The 25,611-nt window shown below is 41.6% G+C and overlaps 1 protein-coding gene across 3 annotated transcripts in view; it reads right to left on the bottom strand.

The window, feature by feature from the left end:
* Window positions 1-9,741: 9,741 nt before the first annotated feature.
* UBE2W (ubiquitin conjugating enzyme E2 W) overlaps window positions 9,742-25,611 on the bottom strand; it is a 55,440-nt gene continuing 39,570 nt past the window's right edge. For all 3 annotated transcript variants that reach the window (XM_084786879.1, XM_084786878.1, XM_084786880.1), the window contains exons 5-6: window positions 24,258-24,333; window positions 9,742-13,206 (exon numbers count right to left, since the gene is read on the bottom strand). In XM_084786879.1, coding sequence (XP_084643005.1) covers window positions 13,193-13,206; window positions 24,258-24,333 — 90 coding nt within the window. In that variant the 3' untranslated portion in view covers window positions 9,742-13,192. The remainder of the gene's footprint in view (window positions 13,207-24,257; window positions 24,334-25,611) is intronic.

Below are 25,611 nucleotides of genomic sequence, written 5' to 3'. Positions count from 1 at the left end.
GAGTCTTAGGTTCACCCTCTTAAATTTCTGGGAGTTTCCAGCTTGACCCCAAAGGCCCCCCTATTCCAGTCCTCTCTCCCAGTGCGCTCTCCCTCCATCCTCCCCCACTGTACTTGAAGTTCTAGCTAGAGCAGCAACTATGCTCATTAACATCTTACTGATGGCCCTGGTGTGTGTGGTAGTTTCAGTGAGAAACGCCCCTCATCATCTCAGGAACTTGAATATTTGGTATCCACTAGGTGGCACTGTTTGGGGGAGGTTTAGGTGGTGGGTGCAACTTTGATGGGGGAAGTACACCACTGGGGGGCAGGCTTTGAGATCAGAAGCCCAGGGTCACTTTCAGTTCACCTTCATCTTTGCCTGCAGTTCAAGATGTGAGCTCAGCTCTGTGCTTTTGCTGCTATGACTGGTGTGTGCTGCATGCTGTCCTAGCCATATGGACTCTGACCCTTTGGAACTGTAAGCCCAAACAGAACTTTTCTTCCATAAGCAACAGTGAGCATGGTGTGTTATCAGAGCAACTGAAAAGAACTTGATTCAGTGTGCCATCTTACAGAACAGACAGCTCCTTTGGCGATTTTCCTCATTTCATATGCTTCCACTCCAGTGAGCCCTTTAAGGCTTTTTTTCTAATACTTTCTGTGGCAACTCGGCTTAGTGTGGGCAGACTTTTCTCCTGGCTTCTAGGATCCACATCAGGGAAAGCTTGTGTCATGCATGCCCTGAGCACTTGCTTGTAATAGCCTCTCCTTTGTCAGTCTCATGTCCCGGATGCTGTTCAAGCATCTACAAAACCATCCCACAGATAAGCCCCTAGATCCGAGGAACATAGTTCTTTTTATCATTAGGCTCAGTGTATCCCAGAACCATTATGCTGTGACTTAATCCTGTGTACGTGGCCAGTAGAAAAGGAGCAAATTGTGAGGCAGATCCCTAATGGATGATGGTAAAGCACTCTTACTAGGGTGGCATGAGGCACCTCCGCAAGCTGAACTCAAGGAATCAAGGAAACCAAAACATTTGGAGCCATATATCCAAATCAGTTTGTCCTGTGTTAGGTCTCAAGTTTTCCCAGCTTGACGACCAACCTTTATACAGCGTTTTTGTCTCATCTGGCCTCCAAACATGGGCAAAGCTGGGTACCTTAAATCCCAAGACATCAGCCTTTTGTTTTGCTGTTGGGAACTGAACCCATGGCCTTCTACATGCTGAGCACACCTATTGTGGGGCTGTATTCCAGCTTTTGGACTTCAATTTTCCTTACACTTCTGTGAAAGGTAACTTTGGCAGCTACAGCAGGAGGCCTGTTCTTCAGGCATGATAGTTTAACTGCTCTCAACTTTTCATTCCTCTACAGGGATGCTACAGATTAAACTGCATCTCTCTCACCACTGTTACATTGAACTCCTAATGCCCAGTGTGATGTCTCTCTTCTACCAAGAGAGAGGGTTTATGGGCACACAGGAAGATAGTGGCCACCTAGAGTCCTTGTATTGTCATCCATGCTTTTCAGTTTGTATTATTGAAATTAGTCCCTCCTTCCTAAGCACCACTTCCCTTTAAGCTTTCTTCCAAGTTACCACTGATAAAAGGTATTTGCTCTTGTGACAGCATCTCACTATAGAGCTAGCCCAGATGGGCCTTGAACTGGTGTTTTTCATGCCTCTACCTTCTGAGTACAGAGTGCAGGCATGAGCCGCCATGTCTGGCTGTCATATACAAAAGTTTTAACAAGGTCTCAAGATGCCAGTGGCAAGGACTTTTCAAACTCCATATGTAATCTGGGATGTCATCCTTGTGAAGTGGGCAGTGACTGTCTCTAAGCCCCAGTTTATCTTTTCCTTAGATCACAGTCAGTGCCAACTCTGGTAGCCTGGCACCTCCAGGAAGCAGACACTGCAGTTAGGAGGGCAAGAGCACTGTTGGCAGACTAGTTTGTGAAAGATCCAGAAGTGTAGGCTGGAGAAACCAGGCCACAATGCAGACTTGAAGCATGCGAGGAGACAGCACGGGGAAGCCAGCTTGGGCAGTATATTAATTACATTTTAGTTGCTCTGACAAAGCACTAGGAGGCAAAGAAACCTTTGAAGGCTTTATTTTGGCTTATGGTTTGAGACGGCTAGAGTCCGTAAGAGCAGGGACAATGTGGCACGTCGGCTGGAGCAGGACGCTGGCTGGTCACATCCTCATCCGGAGACAAGAAGCAAAGAGCACAGGAAGTGAGGTAAGGCTACAAACCCTCAAAGCCCACCCTTAGTGATGTACTTCCTCCTGCAAGGTGCAACCCCTAAAGGTTCTACAACCTCCTCAAACGGTACCCACTGGATATCAAGTGTTCAAACCCATGAGCCTATGGGGGTTCCCCATTCAGACCGACACAGGCAGGGGGAGCTTTGCACTGAGCAGATCTGGCATGATCTCATAAACGCAAAGGGAGGTCTAGCACAAGGCTGGCTTAGTCACTGCAAAGGGGCAGCTTATTTTAAAACAAAGGTAGATCTTGAATGATATCAGCTATTGTCCCGTCCTAGACTCATCAGGGCCCAGCTGAGGAACTCGTGTCCTGAATAATGCAGCCACTGCACCCACCTCACAGCCCCTCTGCGACACTTAGTTCAGCCATTTAGGCAGAACTAAAATAACTACTGAGACCTATAAACAGTTGTGCCTGAAAAACAAACATCTTTTAAAAATAATAAAATAATAATAATGAGAATAATAATAATAATCCTTATTTATGTATATGAGTGTTTTGTCTGCATGCACTTATGTGTATCACATGCATAACTGGTGCCCACAGAGGTCAGAGGAAGATCAGCTCCAGATCCACTGGAACTGAAGTTACAGATGGTTGTGGGCCACCATGGAAGTGCTACGTATTGAACTCAGGTACTCTGCAAAGGCAACACGTGCTCTTCACCCCTGAGCCATCACTTCAACCACCAAATCTTTTTTTTTTTTTAAACAAAACACTTAGTATAAGGAGATGGCTCGAGTGATGTTACCTTGGTTTTTGACAGATATTAGTATGATAGCTACAATATTTATATAACATGCTAAGCTGAAAATATTAAAGGCATGGCCTTAGCTTAGAAGATGTAAAACAAAGATTTGGACATATTCTTGATAAGATGAAATGCTAGTATATGATGTCATAAGAAACAAAACAAAGCAGCTCAACAGATGGCAGCTCCAAACCAACAGCACGCTTTGAGATCAAATAAACATAAAACCAGCTCCAGAGACAAGATGACAATGATGACATGTCCTGAGTCATGTATGGCTGTGGCATGACTTCCAAGAGAGGGATCAACCTCGAGTGCATTAATGTTTCCAAGCTTGTTTAAAAAGGTGAACTCTTTCTCCTAAGACAAGCTTGAAATGTAGTAAGTCTGCCTTTGAGGTACCTGCAAGAATTCCTTGAGGCAAGAAACAACTTGAAAATCTCTCAAACCCACACAAGTTCCATGTCATTGGTATATTTATTTAAATTGAGTAGATCAGTTCTTGTTACTGTATGAAGCATCTTTAAAAATCTTGAAACTACAAAACAACAAAGTATTTGCATATGTAACTGTAAAAAGACAAAACTGGGGAGGAGCCAGGCTGTGGTGGCACACACTTTTGACCTCAGCATTTGGGAGGCAGAAACAGTTGCATCTCTGTGAGTTCAAGGCCAGCCTGGTCTACAGAGTGACTCCAGGACAGCCAGAACAACAGAGAAACCCTGTCTGAAAAACGAACAAAAAACAAAAACTGGGGAGGGAGCCAAGCTACTAAGGCTGATGTAAGGCTGACTCACTGGTTCCCAGGAACTCAAGACCAGGCTGGGTGAGTGATGTCTTAAAGTCGTGACACTAAACAAACACGCAGCCAAACAAAAGGCTAGTGATGCTTTCCTCTCTGCCACCAAGCAGGTTTTAAAAACATCTGGAAACATCTGAGTGGGGGAGGAGGGTGTCTGAGGACAACCTTGGTATCCTTAGTTAGGAATGTCATCCACCTCTTTTGAGACAGGGTCTCTCAGCAGGCCCCAAACTAAGCGAGGTTGCCTGGCTAGCAGTGAGGCCCAGGACCCTCCTGTCTCTGCTTTTCCCAGTGCTGAGATTACAGCATGTCACGATGGCCGGCACATTTATGTGGGTCCTGGGGTTGAACACAGAGCCTCATGCTTGCAGTGGAGAGAGGGCCTACCTCACACCAACCTGACCTCAGTTAAGTGGTGTCTTCAACCAACCCTCTCCTTGAATATACCAAGAGCCTAACTTCTACTTAGCTGCTGGATGACACAAATCAATCTGTTCCAGGCTGGAAGAAATGACTTTCTAGTGATCAGATCTATTGTTGCTTCCAGGAAACACTGCCAGTCAGGGACCGCATTCTAGTCTTTCTTCAGACATGATTTTCCTTGACTCCCCGGGCACAAAGAAGTCAGTCAGACTCAGTTGTTTACAGTGACGTTAGCTCTACACAAAAGGTTTTCAGCTCATGGGTTGTGACCCCACTACCGCTCGCCCCCCCCCCACCCTGGGTGGGGGTGTTGGGCGACCCTATCACAGGGGTGACCTAAGACCATCAGAAAACACAGGTATTTCCATCATGATTCACAGCAGTGGCAAAATTAGTCATGAAGTAGCAATGAAACAATTTACTGGTTGGGACTCACACCACGAGCGTTAGGTAAGCTGAGAACCACTGCTCCAGAGTCAGAGCTTTCTGTTTCTGAGCTGGAACGTATGTTGTGTCGCTGCTTTACAGTGGCTCTGTAGAGATGTCATAGAGCTCTCCCTCCCCCCCCCAAACTGACAAATACCGAGGACACAAGTAGACTGAGCTGGGCTCACCCCAGCCAGTGCAAACAAAGACTGCACGTCGGCTACGCACCGGATACACTTGATCAGCTGAACCCCAACTGCACGCCTACTTCTCTGCTCCCTGCAGTCAACCTGTCCCACCACAGTGCCCGGCTGCACCTTGCTCCTGCCCACCAGCCTCCTTAAACTTCTGACCTTGGCTACTGTCTGAACTCACCTACAACACTGACAGTTTTCAAGCTATGGCACCACTTTCTGCAAACAATTCCCTTCTGTGCTCGTTTGGTACAGGCAGTTACCTACAGTGTGTACAGAGACAGGGTCACACTTCACACAGTACAGTTCCCTACCTCCCGTACAGCATAAGCCTTTTCAAGTTCTCTGTCCTCTCCGACATAGCACCCTACTTGGCCAATGCGACACGTTCAGCAAGTATGTGTTTAATGTGGTTCTTAACCTTGTGTCAGATTTACAATTCACTGTTCCCCAAATGTACTGAGTTTACAACACCTATATTATTACCTAGGAAGAATTCAAGGTAAACAATTTGTCTCTGGGATAAGGTAATAGTATGATAAACACCAATTTAAAGAGGCAAAAATGTTAGTGGTTTAAGAGCAAATTTCCCAAACTCTCAAGGACAAAAAGGGAACTATGTTTGGCTGACTCTTCACACAGTGGTCTAGATATTTGTTTCAAAGAGGTAGTACATGAATGTTTTCCAAAAACAGGATGAAAGATACACGTATAGGGCTGGAGAGATAGCTCAGTGGCTAAGAGCATTGGCTGTTCTTCCAGAGGTCGTGAATTCAATTCCCAGAAAGCATATAACAACTCACAACTGTCTAAAACTGTAGTCTCATAGGATCCGGTGTCCTCTTCTGGTGTGCAGAGAAACATGCAGACAAAATAACCATATACATAAACAAATATTTTAATAAAGATACAAGTATCATCAGTCTAAGACACATTTACTAAAAGCTAATATATAGTCTCTGTACTAAGTATTTTTTTTCTGGTTTTTTTTTTAGTTTTTTGAGATACGGTTTTTCTATGTAACTTTGGCTGTCCTGGACTCCCTTTGTAGACCAGGCTGGCCTCCAACTCACAGAGATCCATCTGGCTCTGCCTCTGCCTCCTGGACTGCTGTGATTACAGGCATGCGCCACCATGCCCAGCTCTAAGTACTGTCTCTTGTGGGCTGTGATCACCAACACACCTTGTCAGCAGAGGACACCTGACTGGCAGGAGGGAGGGAAGACAGCACAAAGAAGACAAGCTTTATTAGCGGAATGTTAAAGGAGCACATCTTCAGGCAGAGAAGCAGATGCTGGGTGCTAGAGGGCTGGTTCAGGTGAGCACTTGCTGCTCTTGCAGAAGACCCTGATTCAGTTCCCAGTACGCACACAGCAGCTCACAGCGACTCTGGGGTTTCAACAGCCTCTTCTGGCACCTGCAGGCACTACCCAAACACCGTACACACCCATGCGCACACATGCACAGTAAAAATAAACTTATTTTTTTTTAAAGCAGATGTTGGGCCTTTGATCCAAGAATGTATTAGCAATATATATTAAGTCTTATGCTACTACAACTTTGGGACAAGGCTTCCTGGGAACTCTAGACAAGTGCTGAACACCCACAAAGGCCAGGGGACTGGAAAGAATGGAAGATGCTTTAGGGTTAGATTCACTAAGACTTGACAAAAAAAAATGAGAAAGGATTCAGTGAAGTGTCAAATTCTTTGGATAATCTGAACAGACAATACCACTATTAAACTACAACTGGAAAGATAGGAATTTGTTTTTATTGGCGTTTGAGATTCAAGTTTTTCATGTTGAGTTAAATATATGCAGGGCATAGGCATCCATACTCAGGTTCTTACCCAGGGATACACATTCATCTACAGTGTCCTCGAAGGAGAGGTAGACAGGAAAAGATACTTTCTATCTCACAGTGTTACTTCCCTTTTCGTAAGGAGAATTACAGGCGTACCTGCTGAAACATGGGAACTCTCATGTATATATATGCCTTGCATTAGTATGACAATACTTTTTAAAATAACATAATCAAAAAAATGCTTGGAGAGCTTTCCACCAAGGCAGACGTAGAGCACTGTGGTTGTGGCCTCACGTGTTCAAGTACAGTGCAGTTGTGTTTTAGGCTGCAGGCTGCCTTTGTGTGAGTGCACTAACAGGAAACAGAGCCACATAGTCACAGCAGTTTAAACTAATGGAGAAAAGTCAGACCCACTACGGAAAGTAGGAAACACTTTAAAGATTGTGGAGAAAGGCATAGTAAAAGCAAGCGATACATTCATCTAACCATTCACTAATCCAGTGGTCAGGCCTGCAACAACAGCTTGCTGAGGACAAGCAAACCCCTTGAGGAAAAGATACTAGTTAAAGCACACTTATTTCCTCCCTGCCCTGGAATGAGATGCAGTCAGAGAGCTTTTCTGCTTACTTCCTTCTCTCTTCTTGTGGCTTCGAGGATCAGTCTTCTTAGTTAGCTAAGCAGTTGGTACACTCAGAAGGGATCAGGGAATTCTTTACAGTGTCCTTATTAACAGTAACACTTTTAAGTTAAGTAACATCAGACTCATAGTAACTCTGTCTCCAGGTCTCAGTTTTAATGCCCAAATCCTCCCTCCTCTGCCACTAGTTTTGGTTTGTTTTGCAGCTCTGGATACCCTGGAACTCACTCTGTAGACCAGGCTGGCCTCAAACTCAGAGATCCACCTGCCTCTGTGTCTGGTGCTGGGATTAAAGGTGTACACCATTATGCCCGGCTTACCCTGCCACTCGTTAGTAAAATATTTATTTATTATTTATTTTGCATTTCAGGACTAGGGACTGAGGCTGGGCAGGAGATACCACCGAGCTGTATTGCCAGACTTTTCAAACTTGGGGGACAAGGTCTTAGTATATTACCAGGTTGTCCTAAAGTATAAATGGTACTCATGTGTTTGCAGCAGAGATAGGATCACAGGCTACATACCACTTGGCCAGGACTTGCTTCCCTGGAGCATAAAGCGCTCCATAGCTGAGTAAAGACTACCTATGGATGAGAAGCTTTGGTGACACCCTGCGTGCCATGGCCTCATCTGGAAACAGATGCTATTCGTTTCTATACTTTCTTAAATAGTAGGCTTTCACATACCAGAAGCACTATACAAATTAAAGTTTACATTATTATAAATTGTAAAGAACTCCAGTACTTATCCAATTCACGTATACGGGGTGGGAGAGCAAAATGACAACTGCTTTATTATTAAAAGTTACTCAAGATCCATAAAGCACACACAGTGACCTATGTCAACTAAGAAAAGGTTGGTACATGTATTGAAAAATATATAACACAGATTTTTCTGTCTTAACATTTACATTCTATTTAAAAAGTAGTTACTTTACATATTTTTTTGCAATCTGTATTTATAAAATATATATACCCACACTATTCAAACCCTCAAGCACGAGCTTCCACTCCTGATCAGAAGCACAATCTATATTGTGATTACCAAAAGAACAGCAACAAAATGAACAAATTCAACTTGACCTGAACACGCACTTAACTCTTGACTACTCGATAACTCAATAATCCACTCAACTAATTCTTTACTGTGTGCCTGACAATTTGCATTTATTTGAATGTTTTGTTATTATGAAAAGACTTGCACCTTCGTGACAGCTGATAAAAAATCTCAGAATGCCTTCATAGCCCTGTTTCAGGATGTAAGACGGTAGTTTTTCAGGCTTTCCATAGACCCAAGACTATAATAAATTATGTCTTGCAGAAAGTCCAGTTTTCAGTATACTTTGCCTTTGATAAAACAACTTAGATGATTGTATCAACTAGTCCTGAGGAATCCAGGCTAGGTGTGTGCCAATAGAGAGCAAGAACAGGCACTCCTTTCCCAGCAGCCTTCTCACCAGGGCTGGAGTGACGTATCCACTCAGGCATTTCTTGCACACAAACAAAGCAACACAACACAACTTTTTACTCACTCAGAGGCTCATCGCCAAACCTAAGTATCAATAATGAATGTGAGAACTGATATTACAACTGACACCTAAGTTGCCAGATCATAGAACTGTAGAGAGGGCGAAGCCCGAGACGCTCACAGTCGATGTGCCTCTAAAGTTGAGGATGCCTAAAGTCCTGTCTGAGCTAATGAACAATTTATGCTGATGAAGAAAAAAGTCACTCAATACAACTGCAGTAAAATAACACCACATTTAAATGTAAAAAAGCTTAATTCACTTCAGAAATAGTAGACGCTCGGAGAGTCAGTCTAAAAGAAAACAAGCACAAACTCCTCATGTCACTACTGAAAGATTTCAATCACACAGTCAATTACTCAATATATTTAGCTACCTACTGATGAGGTACAACCCCCCCCCATTTATCTTATTTATAAAAAGTATTTTTTAATTTCTTAAAATTTTCAGATATAATTTTAGCAATCCTTCTCTAGATTCCCTAACCTTAAACAAAAACCAAACTTCTAAGTCAGAAAAGGAAACTCTGGAAGACATTGAGCATCTATGGGAAGGAAGTGACAGAAAGAGGGGGTGGGGCTAACGCCTCAGAAGGTAGCAGCAAGGGTGGGCGCAGCTGCTGCAGCAGACAGCACAGCGGAGGCCAGGCTGAGGCAGTACAGGTCTTGCTTGGAGCACCACACAGCGGGACGCGGCTGACTGCTGTGCTCCCTGGTGGTGCAACTGGAGCTCAGGGCCCCTCCAGCACAGCTGCCCTGCAAGCGGTCTGACAGTCGATCTTCAGGAAGGGACGGTTTGAAAACCAATTTACACTTATATACAATTAAACATAATTATAAATGTTAGGCCTTCAACTAAGATACATTTTAAAAAGTAATAAAAATGAGAGACAACCACAAGCAGCAGTAACCATGAGAGCTGACACCTAACCACACTGATTTTTTTATTTTAAAAAACCCACAAAAACCTTTGAATGCACAGTACCTCCTCTTGTACTCTACTTCTAGGAAGTTTTAACAAGTTTTAAATATTGCAATTCTCAAAAACCATAGGCTTCTAAAAAGACCTCATTAGCAGAAAGAACATATTTACATACCATTTCCTACCATTATCCATACCCAGTCCTGCCAATTCATCTTTGATGGAAGAACCAGTCACTAGATATCTGTTTTAAGATCTCCAGAAGTTATTATGCACTGTAGGTAAGTAATATGGGGCGTGTGTGTGTGTGTGTGTGTGTGTGTGTGTGTGTGTGTGTGTGTGTATATTTAAAATTCAGAAAGGGAAAATAGTAGACCACCCTAGTTACTTGGTAACACCTATCTCTTTAACTACTCAAAGTAACAAGGAGTACATACAGTCTTCCTTCAGTTGAACTGTTGACTACATATAAACTGTCATCCCTTTCTCCTAGGGCTTAAACAAGTGTTTATTTCTTACTGGTTAAGAGGAAAATTACACATGATAAGTTCTTTAGAAGTAAATATTAACTCCTGAAGAGCCACAAAACTGAAAATAACCGTTCTCCATAAAACCTACAGCATTTGTCTTTATTCAGAAGGGCATTAAGATCATAACTGCAGAATCAAGAAACTGCATGTATCGCATCTAACAAAATTTGGCAAAACAGGAGCATGGCCTAAAGTAAATGAGAGAGGGCAGACGCAGTCTCCGAGTGGGAAAACAGAATGTTGCAGAGTGGTGCTAATGGAGGGCGTGCAGGGGGCAGGGAATGAACACAACACAATTCATATAACTTTCTTCTAACTCCAGCTCTCTCTCAATAATATGTTATAGAAAACATTTGTCTTAGTAAAAGACACAATTTGCCTTCAACTGTATGATGGCCCAGATATACATCTTATGAATTTTAATAATGTCAAATAATTAAACACCAAGTACAAAAGATTTTTCAATGGCTCCTAAATTCAAGGAGTAATGTTAATCTGATTATGAATTCTTAACAGTTGATACTTCTATATTTTAGATATATTCTTATTTTCTTTACTTGGAACCAAAATGAACTAAAGCTGTTTGGTTTCCAACTATTTCCCATTTCATTTGAATCTATTTTATAGTATCTGTATACAGAGAGGTATATTAAAACACAAAAACACAACTGAAGCTATTAATCTACACTACAGCACTGTTAATGCTTGACCTGGTATTCTAATTCCTTTGGTGAATGATGTCACAGGCCACTTCTTAAGATAGGATTTTAGTAAGAGGACTACGAACAGCTAAGAGTTTCTCTCTGTGCTCCCCACTCCCTACCCACCCCACAAAATCAACTTAGTTAGTATTTTAGAGCAGTGACATAAAACTAATTTACAGCTGTAATTTCACATTAAAAGTAGTGAAAAACTAAGAACTTAAAAGATTTTTTTTCATTTAAGGTAGGCCAACTGATAAAACTGATAATGATCACTTGAGACCTTATGTACATCCAGTCAAGACAGAAGAAAAATGTTTATAGTCTTTAAAAAGTGATGACTACTACCTAGCAGTATAAACAGTGTCCACAATTTGGTGGCTGACCATGGTTTTAATTTTTTTTCAAGTTATTTCTACAGCAGACATATTTTTGAAGTCTACCCACCCCTGAGTTCAGCAGTTATACTTTTAGAGTGTAAATTATATGCCCTTATTTAACAACATGTACAAAGCTACAAAATGTCATCTACACAGAGATTAAAAACAATTTTTAAAATATTCTTTACCAATTATCAATTGGATGATTTTTATGGGGTTACATATGTCAGACCTTTCAGCCAATTGGCTTTTATTTTTAAGCCCAAATTGATTAATATATTCACTGCAGGATATTCAAAAAGAGTGCAACAATAAGGCATTAGTAAAAATAACATTGTCATAGAAACAGATCTTGCATATGTGAAAAGGTAATTTATAAAATACATTAATCGCTTCTTAAAAAGACCTAGTTGTAGCATCATTAACTTACATGGTACATGGTACTTAGAATGAACCCTTTTCAACAACTGTTTTATAGATCAGAGAGAGGAGATGGATAGGTGGATGGATAGATAGATCGATAGATACCTAGGTAGATACATAGACAGACACAAATAGAAAAACTTCCATCTATCTGTAAGCAAAATCTTTTCAACAAGCGTAGAAAATTCTTCCAAGAAAACCTGTGCAATGGTTATGTGAGACAAGAAAACAAACATATCATTTTATAGTGTTCTTTTGCCAAATGCTTAAAATAAAAATGTCCACACTCTTTTGTTAAAACATTAAGCCTCTGTCAAAAATGTATTTCTCATTTTAGGGTACAGTATTGAAGGACAAATGATACAAGAAAATTTACAAGAAAAAAAAACTTGACAAAAGTCTTTCAATTAAAGTATTGTAACATTCAAACAACGTAAAATGTAACAAAAGAAATAAGATTACAAACAAAAATGTTTATGAATTTCGAAACATAAATAAATGAAATAGTGTTTGGGCAATAGGGCTCATGCTGATGGCTAGCAGAAGTAAGAGTGTAATATGCTTGGAAAAAAACAATAACAGGCCCAAATGATGGAAGGCAGTAATTTAGTCATCACTGCCATTTTTTTTTTTAACTTCCAAAATAAAGCCTTGGTTAAACCATTCACACCCTACATTATTCACACCTTTACTTCAGAGATTGAGGACTATATACAACAGTGAGTTTATTTTCACCATAGGGATAAACATATTGTACCTCTCTGCCAATGTTCCTCAAAAACTTTCCATGTCAAAACAATTTGACAGCAGATATAAACAATTAAATAAATACGCAATGATCTTTCTTACGGTCCTTTAAAGAGGCATGTATTTCATGCTGTTAGCCTTCGGATGACAGCGCACAGAATCCAAATAGAAACAGCTGGGGTGACTTTTCTATGTAATGTTGGACCCCTCACTTTCCTTATAATCCCACAATAACCGATAAATTCATTCAATAGGCCCTACCATGCATTAATCACTGAGTGGCAGGAGTTAAGCAAACTCTTCCCGTTACAACGTCCATTGCCGGCAATGAACGTCCCCAAACCACTGAGGAAGTCACTGTTATTGCACAATACATGAGGACCTGGAACTTTTCCAAAAGCTTAAAAAAATAAAAATAAAAAATGGAATTATATTTGACATTTCCTGACACCTGCATTAATACTGTATGACTAATAAAAGCATGTCAGTTGCCTGGACTGAACCAGCGATCAACATGCGCCCAGAATGCACACGAGTAAAAATGCAGTAAAAGGAAGTAGTCTTCATTGCCTATAGGTCACTTCCAGTCAAAGGTTAAAGTTCAAAGACTGAATGATCAAAGTGCTCATTTTCTCAGTAGGACTATCTTCTGCTACGAGGATGAGAACAGTGGCATCAACAAGTATCATCTTTAAGAAAAGGAGAAAAAGAAAATTAAAAACTTAAGCATGTGTAAGTAATCTACAGATTAATCTCACGTAGGAATAATGTCAAGAGACAAGAACATGGCTAACTGAACTTGCCCCTCAACTTTTACAGATAAAAATTTGTGCTCAATTATATAATAAGCAAAGCAACCTTTACCCTTTCAAGGAAATGATAGTTTGCAAAAAAAACTCTTAAAATAATACATGATTAGTATATTAGTTCAATTTTTCAAAGGAATTGTTATGCTAAGGTAGCACATACTCAGGACACATCTTACGAAAGTTTTTCTATGAACAATACTTACATAGTCGTGACATTGTACACTAATATATGCACCGCACATATATAGCACATGTCTTTAGTCTATGAGACAACTGAACTGTCCTTCAACAATCAGATACAACTTCAAATCAATCAACAGACATTTAACGCTGCTAATGTGCTTTCAGAAAACCAAATTTCAGAAAGTATGTACATATGCAAGGTCATTTCAAAGCCTGAAGAATTATTCTGTAGTAACTTCTGGTAGCCCCAGGATATTACATTTAGATAATACATAACTGTAGGGTCTATGACTTATTTTGCCAAACTGATTTCACAAAAAATGTATCTGAAAAAATTGAGGGCTAGTTACTTTTCAGAAAGAAGCCTCAGACTGGTAGCAACTCCCAAGAGTTAAAAGAGCTTATAAAGGAAAATAGAAGCCAAATATTTTATGACTAATTCCATGTCAAGCCTAATGTAGCGTTAATAAAAATTTCCACTATAGAGACTACATGAAGTCTGTTACAGTAAGGAAATTTGTGGATTACAGTGTTCATGATGAAATAAACAAGACCTTAAGAACAAATCACAGGGTGGTGATACAGCTCATGGCACAGAATTTCCTAATTCTGGGTATAGTCTAATAATTAAAAAAAAAAAAAAGGCATGTATACAGCCCTAAGCTTAGTCCCCAGCATCAACAATAGACAAAGAGCCCAGCAGAGTTTGAGTATGCAGCCATCTTGGGCTACATGGTAAGGCTCTCTATCAAAACAACACCTGGTAGGGGTGGCGCATGCCTTTAATCCCAGCACTAAGGAGACAGAGGCAGGTGGATCTCTGAATTTGAGAGCCTGGTCTACAGAGGGAGTTCCAGGACAGCCAGAACTGCACAGAGAAACCCTTGTTTCCAAAAACAAACAAGCAAACAAATAAACAAGAAAAGATGGGCTGGAGAAATGGGTCAGAGGTTTCTTGTAGAGGACCACATTCTTGTATCCACAGCATACATGCTCACAATGGCTTATACAATTTGAGTTCTGGGCAGCTAGATATCCTTTTCTGTGTGTGTGTGTGTGTGTGTGTGTGCGCGCGCCACACACGCGAGCGCGCGCGCGTACGCGAGCGCGCGCACACACACACACACACAAATTTTGAGACAGGATTCATGAGGTGCAAACTGGTCTCAACCTTGCTGAGTAGCCAGGGCTGGCTTTCAAATCATCTTCTTACCTTCAAATCCTAACAGCTAAGATTAAAGACATGTATTTACCTGCATGGCTAAACCTTTCAAATGAAAAATAAAAATATGGAAGGAAGAAACAAGTGGAGAATTTATATATCTTATGTTTCATATCAAAGTATTCATTAGTGCGGATAATAAAGTAATCTTAGTTTTTTGTGTGTGCTTGGATTTTGAGGTGTTTTTTTTTGCAAGTATGTGTGTGCATGTGTATATGTGTGTATACGTGTTGGAGTGGGATATTTTTTGGTTTTGTTCTCTCTCCCCCACGCTACCCGTGTGTGTGTGTGTGTGTGTGTGTGTGTGTGTGTGTGTGTGTGTGTGTGTGTGTGTGTCTGCTGTCTGTTTTAGACAGGCTCTTGCTAAATTGTCCAGGCTAACCTTAAGTCTGCCATCTGCCCACACTGCCCTCCAGAGTAGATGGGATTGTAAGAACGGCAGCTCAATGAAGTATTTTACTGAGACAAACACTACAAGCCACCAAATGTAAATCTCTGAGTTACAGTATGGCAATGAATTCTACCTAAAATGCCACAAAGTTCAGAATGATACAGACAAATAATACACACAGTTAAGAAAGTGCCTAAATTCAACTAAGCATGCTATTTAGTAAACTAGAAACAAGCTTGTATCTCTAAAGACCTCCCGTATTGTAAATGGCAGCACAAATTTACTTTTACTAATGGCTGGTCGTTCTGGAAGGTTCTCAGTTTGGCAGGCTTCTGCAGAACGTGCTACTAACATGACTATAGATCCCCTAAGGCTATTCTCCTATCCCAACCTCCATCTTGGATCAAATGTTAAGACAAATTTAGGTCTGATATGGTCCTACCTGCCTAGAACATCTTAGTTTTGTGGAAATGTATTAAGTTCTAAAGTTTAAATTCAATAATCTCTAACAGCAGGACTCCCAGGGAACAGAATATGGGTACTAGTCAAAACCCTGCTTTCCCCATAGCTAAGAGGCAAAACCAAACAACAAAACAAAAAAACCTTCAAGGAATAGTTTTCTAACTATGTACAAAGATTATTTATAGACACAAGATGGACATAAAAACAAGAACAATGGAGTAAAGCCTGCTTTGGGACAGGACAAATTATGACTCTAAAAGATTGTGAAAGACCACTGACAGTCTTTAGCCTCTTGGTCAATATACCTGTGGTGATCTAATACCTCGGGGGGAAATCTCATAATAATGATTTCCATGTTCCCCAGAACTACCAAAAGCCTCTACTAAAGTCCCATTCTCCAATCTCCCACACAGGCTGTCCACTCCAGCGAGGCCAACTCCATCACCACTACCTTCACCGAGCTTATGGACGTGTGAGAAGTAGAGAAAAGTCACTGCATCCCTTCAGTTATAAAAGATACATCACACTGGAACCCATCGCCAAGGGCACAAGGGCACAAGGCTAGAAGGACATCACAGTAAAGCAGGCCTGTGATACGCACTGGAGGCCAACAGCAAAATGGACAAACTACTTACAGTTAACTTTATCTCCTAAGAACTTAGGGAATTAATTTTCCTTTGACAAATAGATTCAAGAAAGATTTTAGGGCATACAGGTAATAGAACTATCACCCATTAGGAAGGAGAGGGTACTGATAAACATTCAAGTTCATTTCAGGAATTTACAGATTTTGTATCCTTAAAATGTTCACATTAGTGTAAATTTGTGACTCTATATTTATACTTATATTTATAGCAAAGGCTATAAAGCAGGAAGAAAAAGAGGTGTTTTTTGTTTGTTTGTTTGCTTTTCAAGACAAGATTCCACTGGGTAGCCTTGGCTGTCTTTCACTAGGGTAGTCTCAAACTCACACAGCTCTTCCTGCTTCTGCCTCCCAAGTGCTGGGACTAAAGGCATAAGCTACCACACCTGGCTAAAAGAGGTGTTTTTGTTTTTAGTTTTGAGACATCGTCTCAAGTAGCCCAACTGGTTTTGAACTGGAAACACAGAAGATAAGGAATCAACGTGCCGCCACCTCCCGCAGCAGGATGGCATGTGTGCCCGCTCCCACTTACGCCAGGCTGGGCATGGACTCAGGGCTCCTCACACGCTATGCAAATGTCCTAGCAACGAGCTACATCCCCGGCACCAAAGAATTCAACATCACTAATCTGAGACAATTTTATGCTCCTGTCCTCCTAAATTCTTGATAATTCTACAGGAATGAGCCAGCTAGACAGAACTAGTATGTAGCCTGTCTTTCTAAATAAAAAGTTACTCAACATCTTCCTGTGTTAGACTGCACCATTTGCTGCATATGCTATCTAAAAAGTATGCCAAAGCACTCACTGCCTGTAAGCCTATGTCTCTGATGCAAATACTCAAGTGTGAGCTTCACCTTATGTTTAACATTCAAGGGTCCGACCTCCCCGCTGGAAATATACTGTATACGCAAGGTGAGTATCTGTAATACGAATGAGTTCCAGGAAACAAGTTCTATTATCAATAGATTCTTCTTGTCTACTTCACTGTAACACTTTTATAGTTAACGATACTTTGTACCTTTGCTATGAACAATGGTTTTGTCTGACAATAAACTCTGGAGTCTATGGTGCAGCCATGACCTCCCAGCAGCTGTGGGTGTCTGCACAAGACCTGCACAAAACCAAGGCAGCCAACGCTCTGCTCATAAGCTCCCATGCCTAACTGAGGAGCTATGGACAACTGATGGCTTTCAGGAGAAAAGGGAATCAGTGTTCCGTAACAGTGTGGCCCCTGCTCAGGCTACCGCGCTCCAGCAGCTAGCCTCATCTGTGAGTGTATGGGTATCCCAAAGAGGACTCAGTGAGATATGAAAGGGGAGGAGGGCAGGAGGTTGGGAGGGGGAGTAGATGGGAGGTGGGGGTAGATCTGGGAGGAGTTGGAAGAGGAGTGAGATGAGAATGGGATCAAAACACACTGTATGCAATTCTCAAAGGAAAAAAGTGGGTTCTAAGTCATTCATTTAGCTAGGCACAAACATACACATCTAAATAAGGAAGATTCCATGTCTGAATCATGGCAAATTCCCAAACCCATTTGTATGCTCTCAAGTGACTCATCTATTTCACAAACCTATTTTGATTTAGCTTTCAGTTTCTGCTCAACTTATTTTTCAGAGCAAACGAACCCCTGTTCTAATTGGCAACATGGTATGCTGGCATCCAATCAGATATAACCTAATTAGAAACGGAAGAGTTCTGGGAAGTGGTCCTAATTTCAAGCAGGAGGAAGGAGTGCACATTCACATACCAACACACCTTCTTATATTCTAAAACTCTACCTACGATGATCACCTTTGATATTATAAGAAACCATTGTTCCTAAACAATCTCAGAAGCAATCAATATGAGGTATGAGGTATACAACAGAGTAGCAGTAAGCTAAGAGGGACTGACCTAACTTGTAAGAGGGTCTAAATTATAATGTAAATGAGCAAAGCTTACGTTCTGAGTATATTCACGAAGACCTAACTGTTGTCTGGTAGCTCACCTGTGGACTACCTGCTGAGGCCTCTTTATAAAAACCAGGAGATTAGATGAGCTCAGACTTGTCATGTTCCACTATCAGTGTCTCCATGCTGCTTATAGGAGTCCCTTTTAGAGCACACACATCGTTACATCCACTAACCCTCTCTTGCCTTTCTGCTTACATCACAGCTACACTACACACGCTGACCCATGCATGATGTCAGTGTCACACAGGATGGCTGGAGAGCTGGATGTCTAAAACATAGGTGTGCTCAGTCCCTTAAAGCTGCAATGCTAAGTGCTTTGTGTATGCGTGCGCACGCATGTGTGCAGACATAGAGATTATCTAAAGGTTTGAAAGATAGATAAAGCATAACACAGTGGGGTGGGGGACACGCGCACAGCTGTGTGTTGAACACTGAACACACACCTGGCCACTGAGATACATCCCACTCTTGGCTCTCAATCTTTTGGGACAGCTTCACAGGTCACAGGTCACATATGAAAGATGATCTGGCCTTATAATCCTGAGAACTAGGTGACATTAATGTCTTGACTAGTTTTTTGTCAAGGCAACATAAGCTAGGGTCATTTGAGAAGAGAGAATTTCAGTGGCGAAAATGCCTCCCTAAGACTGGCCTCTGGAGATTATTTGACTGATGACTGCTGAGGGAGGGTCCAGCCTACTGTGAGTGTGACAACTGACCAGGTGGTGCTGGATATGTAAAAGGCGGCATAAGGACACAGGGAAGCATAAGCAGCAAAGCAGTAAGCAGCGCTCCTCTAGGCTTCTGCTTCCGTTCCTGCCTTGAGCTGCTAGCCTGACGTCCTCAGTGATGGACTGTGACCTGTGTGTAAAGCAGTAATAACCCTTTCCTCCCCGAGCTGCTTTTGGTCATGGTGTTCGATCCCAGCAGCAGAAACCCTAAGATAGATAAGAAACTGCACGAGTCAGTAGGCTCAACAAAGGACCCCTAGAGCTGCAGCTAGGTTGAAGAGAGGAGATTCCTGGGCTCAGGAGTGCATGATCAGCCTGGTAAACACAGGAGTCTCCGTCTCAGGGATGATGAGAAAAATAAAAAGCATCAGCAGGAATACATCTTTATGAACCAGGTGTGGTGGCACATCCCTGCAATCCTAGCACTCGGGAGCAAGAGGACTACTCGAGACTGGGCGAGCCAGGTCTACAGAGTTAGAAGAAAAGGGGTGGAAGGGAGCGAGAGAAAGTTAAAGAGGAAAACGTGCATCAATGTTGTGTTGACCCCCAACCGTAGGAATTATGTTTATTGCTACTGCTTAAATGTATGTATTTTGCTACTATTATGAGTCATAATGTTAATATTTGTGTTTTGTGGCTGGGCGGTGGTGGCACGCGCCTTTAATCCCAGCACTGGGGAGGCAGAGGCAGGTGGATCTCCATGAGATCTAGGCCAGCCTGTTCTACAAAGTGATTCCAGGACAGCCAAGGCTACACAGCCAAATACTGTCTCAAACAAACAACCTCCCAAAAAAACAACAAAAAATTTGTGTTTTGCAATGGTCTTAGGCAACCGCTGTCAGAGTTGTCGGACTAACCGATTTCTTATGGTTGGAGGTCACCACAGCATCAGTGCACAGTTCTTGAAAAATGAGTGTTAATGGACGAGCATGAGCAGTGACAATCTGGAACTGAACCTACTAAGTAGGCAAAAGGCAAACTGACATCTGAAAAGTCCCAACAAAGCTAACAGGTTACACCTTTTGAGAATGGATACGATCATCTTTCTGGTAAGATCATGCAAATTCAACTAGAATGCTAAACTACAATAGTAATCTGTTATTTATAGTGCCTGCAACTAACTGGCATTTATTTAGATGTGCACCGTGTCCCAGCTGCTGAAAGGTTTTACCTTCTTATACGTAAGATGCTCTGCAGCTTCCTGGTTGGATGATATGCCACCTGTTCTATTATCTCAATTAACAGCAAACACAGCCCTTTCTCCCTCCCACCTCCCACCCCCCGCACCCCGCCCTGGTTTTTTGAGACAGGGTTTCTCTGTGTAATAGCACTGGCTGTCCTAGAACTCTCTTTGTAGACCAGGCTGGCCTCAAACTCACAGCGAATAGCCAGCCTCTGCATCCTGAGTGCTGAGATTAAAGGCGTGTACCACCACACCTAGCCAGCCCCTTTCTTGAGTACATAAAAAACTCACATATGCAGTAAATTTGTCTCAAAGGGGAATGGTGCCAGATTATCTGGGCATTCAGGGTTCATGTATGATAGAAAAGAGCCACAGTAAGTCATCAAATCAAGGCTGCTTTAACAGAATTGTATGTAAGTGAAAACAATGGATCAGCGAGTAAAAATGCTGGTTGTGCAAATCTGACCTCCACATATAAGCCATGGCATGCACACAACACTAATAAAGTGCTGTTGCGCCTGTGAACTCACAGTGTGTGTGACTGCATGTACAAGAGCTGTACAAGACAGCCAAAACCCTACCATGGGTGATAATGGGGGCTGAAAAAGTCTCATCCCTACCTGGGGAGGAAGCATCAGCTTTCTTAAGAGATGTGAACCTGTGGGTCATGACCCCTTTGGGGTCCAAGGACTCTTTGACAGGGGTCATCTAAGACCATTAGAAAAACAGATATTTACATTATGATTCATAATAGTAGCAAAATTACAGTTTTGAAGTCGTAACAAAAATAATTTTATAATTGAGGGTCACCACAACAAGAGGAGCTGTACTGAAGGGCCACACTAGGAGGCTGAGAACCTTCTCTAGCAGGTGGTCCTACACCTCAACACCCTGTGCACCACGTGGATAAGGTGGACTGAAAAGAACAAGGAGGTGGAGAGAGAGCACATGAAGTTGGGAGGAAAGTGTCAGAGGGGAGGAGGGGGCTATCGGAGGGAAGGGGATGAGAGTGGCTTTGAACAAAACACATTACATACAAGTATGACGTCCCAAAAACAACCACCACGTAGGGGAAAGTGGTCACAACATGAGTGTGACAGCAGTGTGGACAGCTTTGTTCTACTCTTTGCTATCCGTGCCCTGGCACTGCATCCATGCTGGAACTTGCTAGCTCAGCATTAAGAGTTTCAGAAATTTTAAATTTAGTACTAATATATACACAGGTAAAAATATGTAGCACAGTAATTCCAATTAGTTATTTATTCTTTTGAGGTGGGGCTGGGGCTCAGACTCAAACTCAGGGCTTCACAAAAGCTAACTAGGTCTCTACCACTGAGCTACATTCCCAGACTACAATCTTAATTAATTTCACAAATTGCTTTGGTTTTTATGTTTTGACTTTTCATATAGATAAGTGTATAATTTCTTCATAATCTTTTTTTCTTTTCTATTTTTGAAAGAGAATCTCACTGTACAACTCAGGTTGGGCTCAAACTCAACACAATCCTCCTGACCTTCAAGTGTGGGGATTACAGGCATGTGCCACACCTGGTTCTGTTAATGACCTTTAAACCAATGGGGGAAAAAACAAAAACAACAAAACAAACACATATATACACACAAACAAGGAAAATCCTCCCTCCTTATTAATTAGTTAATGTTCAGTGTTTTAAAAACAATTTTAAATACTTAATCTACAGGAAAGATTTTATCAAATAAAAATGTAAATTTCTTTTCTAAAACATTTACCAATTTTCCAAAATGACCAGCTTTAATAATCTTTCACTTCCTGATATATGATGCATTTCTTACATTTTGTATATAATAGGGCCTAAATAATTACAATCCTACTTTAATGATCTTTTGTTTGTTTGTTTTTCAAGATAGGGTTTCTCTGTGTAGCCCTGGCTGTCCTGGACCAGGCTGGCCTTGAACTCACAGAGATCCACCTGCCTCTGCCTCCCAGGTGCTGGAGTTAAAGGAGTGGCCGCCACCACACCCGGCTTTACTGATCTATCCTTACATTAACAGCACACCCCTTTTCCTCTACTATCTTGTATGCGTCAACACACACCATAGCTCCTCTTCACCGTTACGTTCTGTTTCTGTCTGAGACGGGATCTTAGCACTTAGCATAAGCTTGCCTGGGATTGGCTGCCTTCTGCCTCACCCTCCTGAATGTGAGAACTGCAGTTATGCACCACTACATGTGCGGCACCTGTAATTTTTTTTCCTTAAATTCCTACCCTATTACGCTACTAGCTTTCTACTGAATTACATAAAGCTGTAATTTACTGTCTGTCTTTTACAGGGGTTTTTTGACACAGGGTCTCATGGAGCTCAGGCTTGCCTCACCACAGATGATCTTTCAACTCCTGAGCCATCTGCCTTTAATTTCCAAGTGCTGGGTGACAAGTATGCCCACCACACCTGACTATACCTGAATTTGTGAAGAAAATCTAGCTGGGCATGGTGGTGCACTCCTTTAATCCCAGCACTCAGGAGGCAGAGGCAGGCGGATCACTGTGACTTGGAAGCCAGTCTGGTGTACAAAGCGAATCCAAAACAGTCAAGGCTACACAGTGAAACCTTGTCTTAAAAAAAAAAATCAAATTAAATCTAACTTCCCATGAAGAATTCTCTGATAGTCCTTCCATCTTTGTCAGTGTCCCTCTAGGTTTGTGTTAATGACTTCACTTCCTATTGCACTGGCTACTCGTATTTCTATGGCCCTTGGGAATGGCCTCCCTTCACTGGCCTTGATGCCACTGAATCTACTCTGGTTTTAAATTATAGTTTAAGTGAAAACACAAAAGATTTCACATTCAATAGAAAGGAAGGGGGAAAAGCCATATTTTCATTAAATTTTGCAAAATTTGATTTCTTTATTTTGTTGCTAAAATAAAAAACCTAAGCGCAAGAATGAAAACAAATGCTTTTGTGAATACAAAGATCACAGAAGTGACATTTATTTACCTACTTTAAGACATACAGGGACGTAGCTCGGGGGCGAAACTGTCTAGCAGCCATGAGGCCAGGGGAGCCATTCCCAATAACAAAGGAAAAAGAAGTCCACTGGGGAATGTAAGCATTTGCTTTTAATTTAAACTATATTCTTGGGATAGTACTAAGGTTGGTTTAGAAATAATGCAACCAATTCTGCATTATAAAACTTATTACTCCCTAAACAAGAAAAACAGAAACTTAACATTATCATGAATATTCTTCTCATAAAGCTAACCCGGGCAGAACGTCAAATACTTGAAGAATAGCTGTGTGGTGGTTTGGATGTGAATGGCCAGTGTAGGCTCACAGATCTGGCCACTGGGGAGTGGCACAATCTAAAAGGAAGAGGAGCTGTTGCCTCATTGGAGGAAGTGCGTCACTGGAGGTGGACTTTGCCTTTGAGAATTCAAAAGCCAGTGCCAAGCCCAGAGTCTCTCTCTGCCGACACTCAGCTACTGCTCCAGCACCTGCCTCCATGTTGCCATGCTCCCCACCATGATGATAATGGACCAAACCTAGGAAACTGTGAGCCAGCTCCAGTTTAAAGCTTTCTTTTACAGGACTTGCCATGGTCATGGTGTCTCCTCACAGCACTAGAACTCTCACTAAGACAAGCTGTTGGGACCAGAGACTAATGGAAACTATAACTTAGTTTAACTGCCTGAAATTATAAAAAGTGACAGAGCTGAGTGCACAGGGCATCAGAACGTATACTTCATATAAAGCTAGCCCTATTTTATGAAAAAGATTATTATGGACATCAGTCTCTCACAGCTGTTTGTGTCTATAATCCCAGTCTTGGAAGGCAGGGGCAAAGGAAAGCTACAAGTTCAAGGCCAGCCTGGATTACATAGCTAGTTTCAGGAAAGGCTTACATAAATAAGCTAAATTGTCTCAAACCTCAAGTGCATCAAAACAAAAGCCCATAAGATATGAAATGGTACTGTTTGAATTATCAGAGCAATGCTAATTTTACTACTTCTGTGGTATGATTTTGTTTTAAAAAATTAGTCTAATATCCACATTTTCCAAGATTTTCTAGAATGTAGTATTACAATACCTCAATTACATCCTCCCACTATTTTCCCAAGCCTTACAACCACCATCTTCCAAATAAAAATTCCCCAAATTTGTCATTACAGATTAAAATTGCTCACCATGATACCACCATTTTGTTTTCTTTGGATTCTTGTTACATGTTCGCACATAAAAGGAATTATCTGGTGGTCGCCTCTGAAACAAAGAAAGAATTTAGATAGGTAAATTCTGAAAGAAAATGACTAAGAGAGAAGTGAGTTTAGCAAAACTACTATAGAACACATGAAAACAATAGAAACACTAAAAGCCTAACTTGGGAATATATATCTCAATTGCTTTAAGAAGGAGTGGGACAGGCCAGTGCCAGTACACGACATCCAAAGTCTTCATACTTACCTCTCCCATCAAGCCATCTAATGACTACTCACATGCGCTAACTCAACAAAAGGCCTTCCTAACTAAGGTTGTCTGAAGAGCTACAGCAACTTTCAAGTATCCACACAGGCTTATCATTTTATTGTAGTGTATTAAGGACAGAGCAGGTGATTCCAATTCAAACAGCAACTAAGAGGAAAGATGTTTTAGTGCTGTGCTTAACAGTGGCCTTGCAGTTTCTCATCTGCCCCGACAGAAACAACACAGAAAGCCTGGCAGCTCTGCAGGATACCTACACAAGAGCGATGCTAACCACAGTGGAAGCCTGGGAGGGGCCCTGCCTGAAAACTTCTGGGTACCAGAGCTAGACATGAGGATGTGACTCTCTGTCAAGAGTTCAAATGTCAAGTTTATTCTAATGCTACAGTGAGGGACAGCTTCCAACAGCATGACAGAGAGCCTCACTCTTGCTTTTGGCCACTTTTACACCAACACTGATAGAGCAATTTATTTCTTTCCCTATTCAGTATCTTCTGCAGTGTTTAGACTTAACTATTTAGAGGGGCTGGAGAAATGGCTCAGCAGTTAAGAGCACTGGCTACTCGTCCAGAGGACCCAGGTTCAATTCCCAGCACCCACATGGCCGCTCACAACTGTCTGTAACTCCTGTTCCCGTGGATCTGAATCCCCTCACACATGTAGGCAAAACACCAATGTACATTACATAAATAAATAGAAAATAACTATTTACAGTAATGAAGATGATAGAGTTAGAGAACTCCCTCTTCTACTGAGGCTGATCAAGTGGTGCATCATTTAAGCAAGGTCCAGCTAGAAAGCAACAGGAAGTGTGATGGACAGCCTAGACTGCAGGAGGAAAACAGTCCATCTTTAGGATGCTTCTAATGCTCTTCGACTTAGCTGTCAGCTGGCCCTTACAATGCCCTTATGAGCTCACAGCAATGGTACTTTCAATAAACAACCACAAAAAAGACTACTTGGGTACAATCTGTTGACTCCTCCAAGATTACACTGATACAGCATGAGAAAATTTCTTTAATAACTAATTTTATCAAACTTACAGAAATTCTAACTCAA

Source organism: Acomys minous (assembly GCF_964271855.1).
Source record: "Acomys minous genome assembly, chromosome: 1".
NCBI lineage: Eukaryota > Metazoa > Chordata > Mammalia > Rodentia > Muridae > Acomys > Acomys minous.
This window is presented reverse-complemented; position numbering and strand designations above follow the sequence as displayed.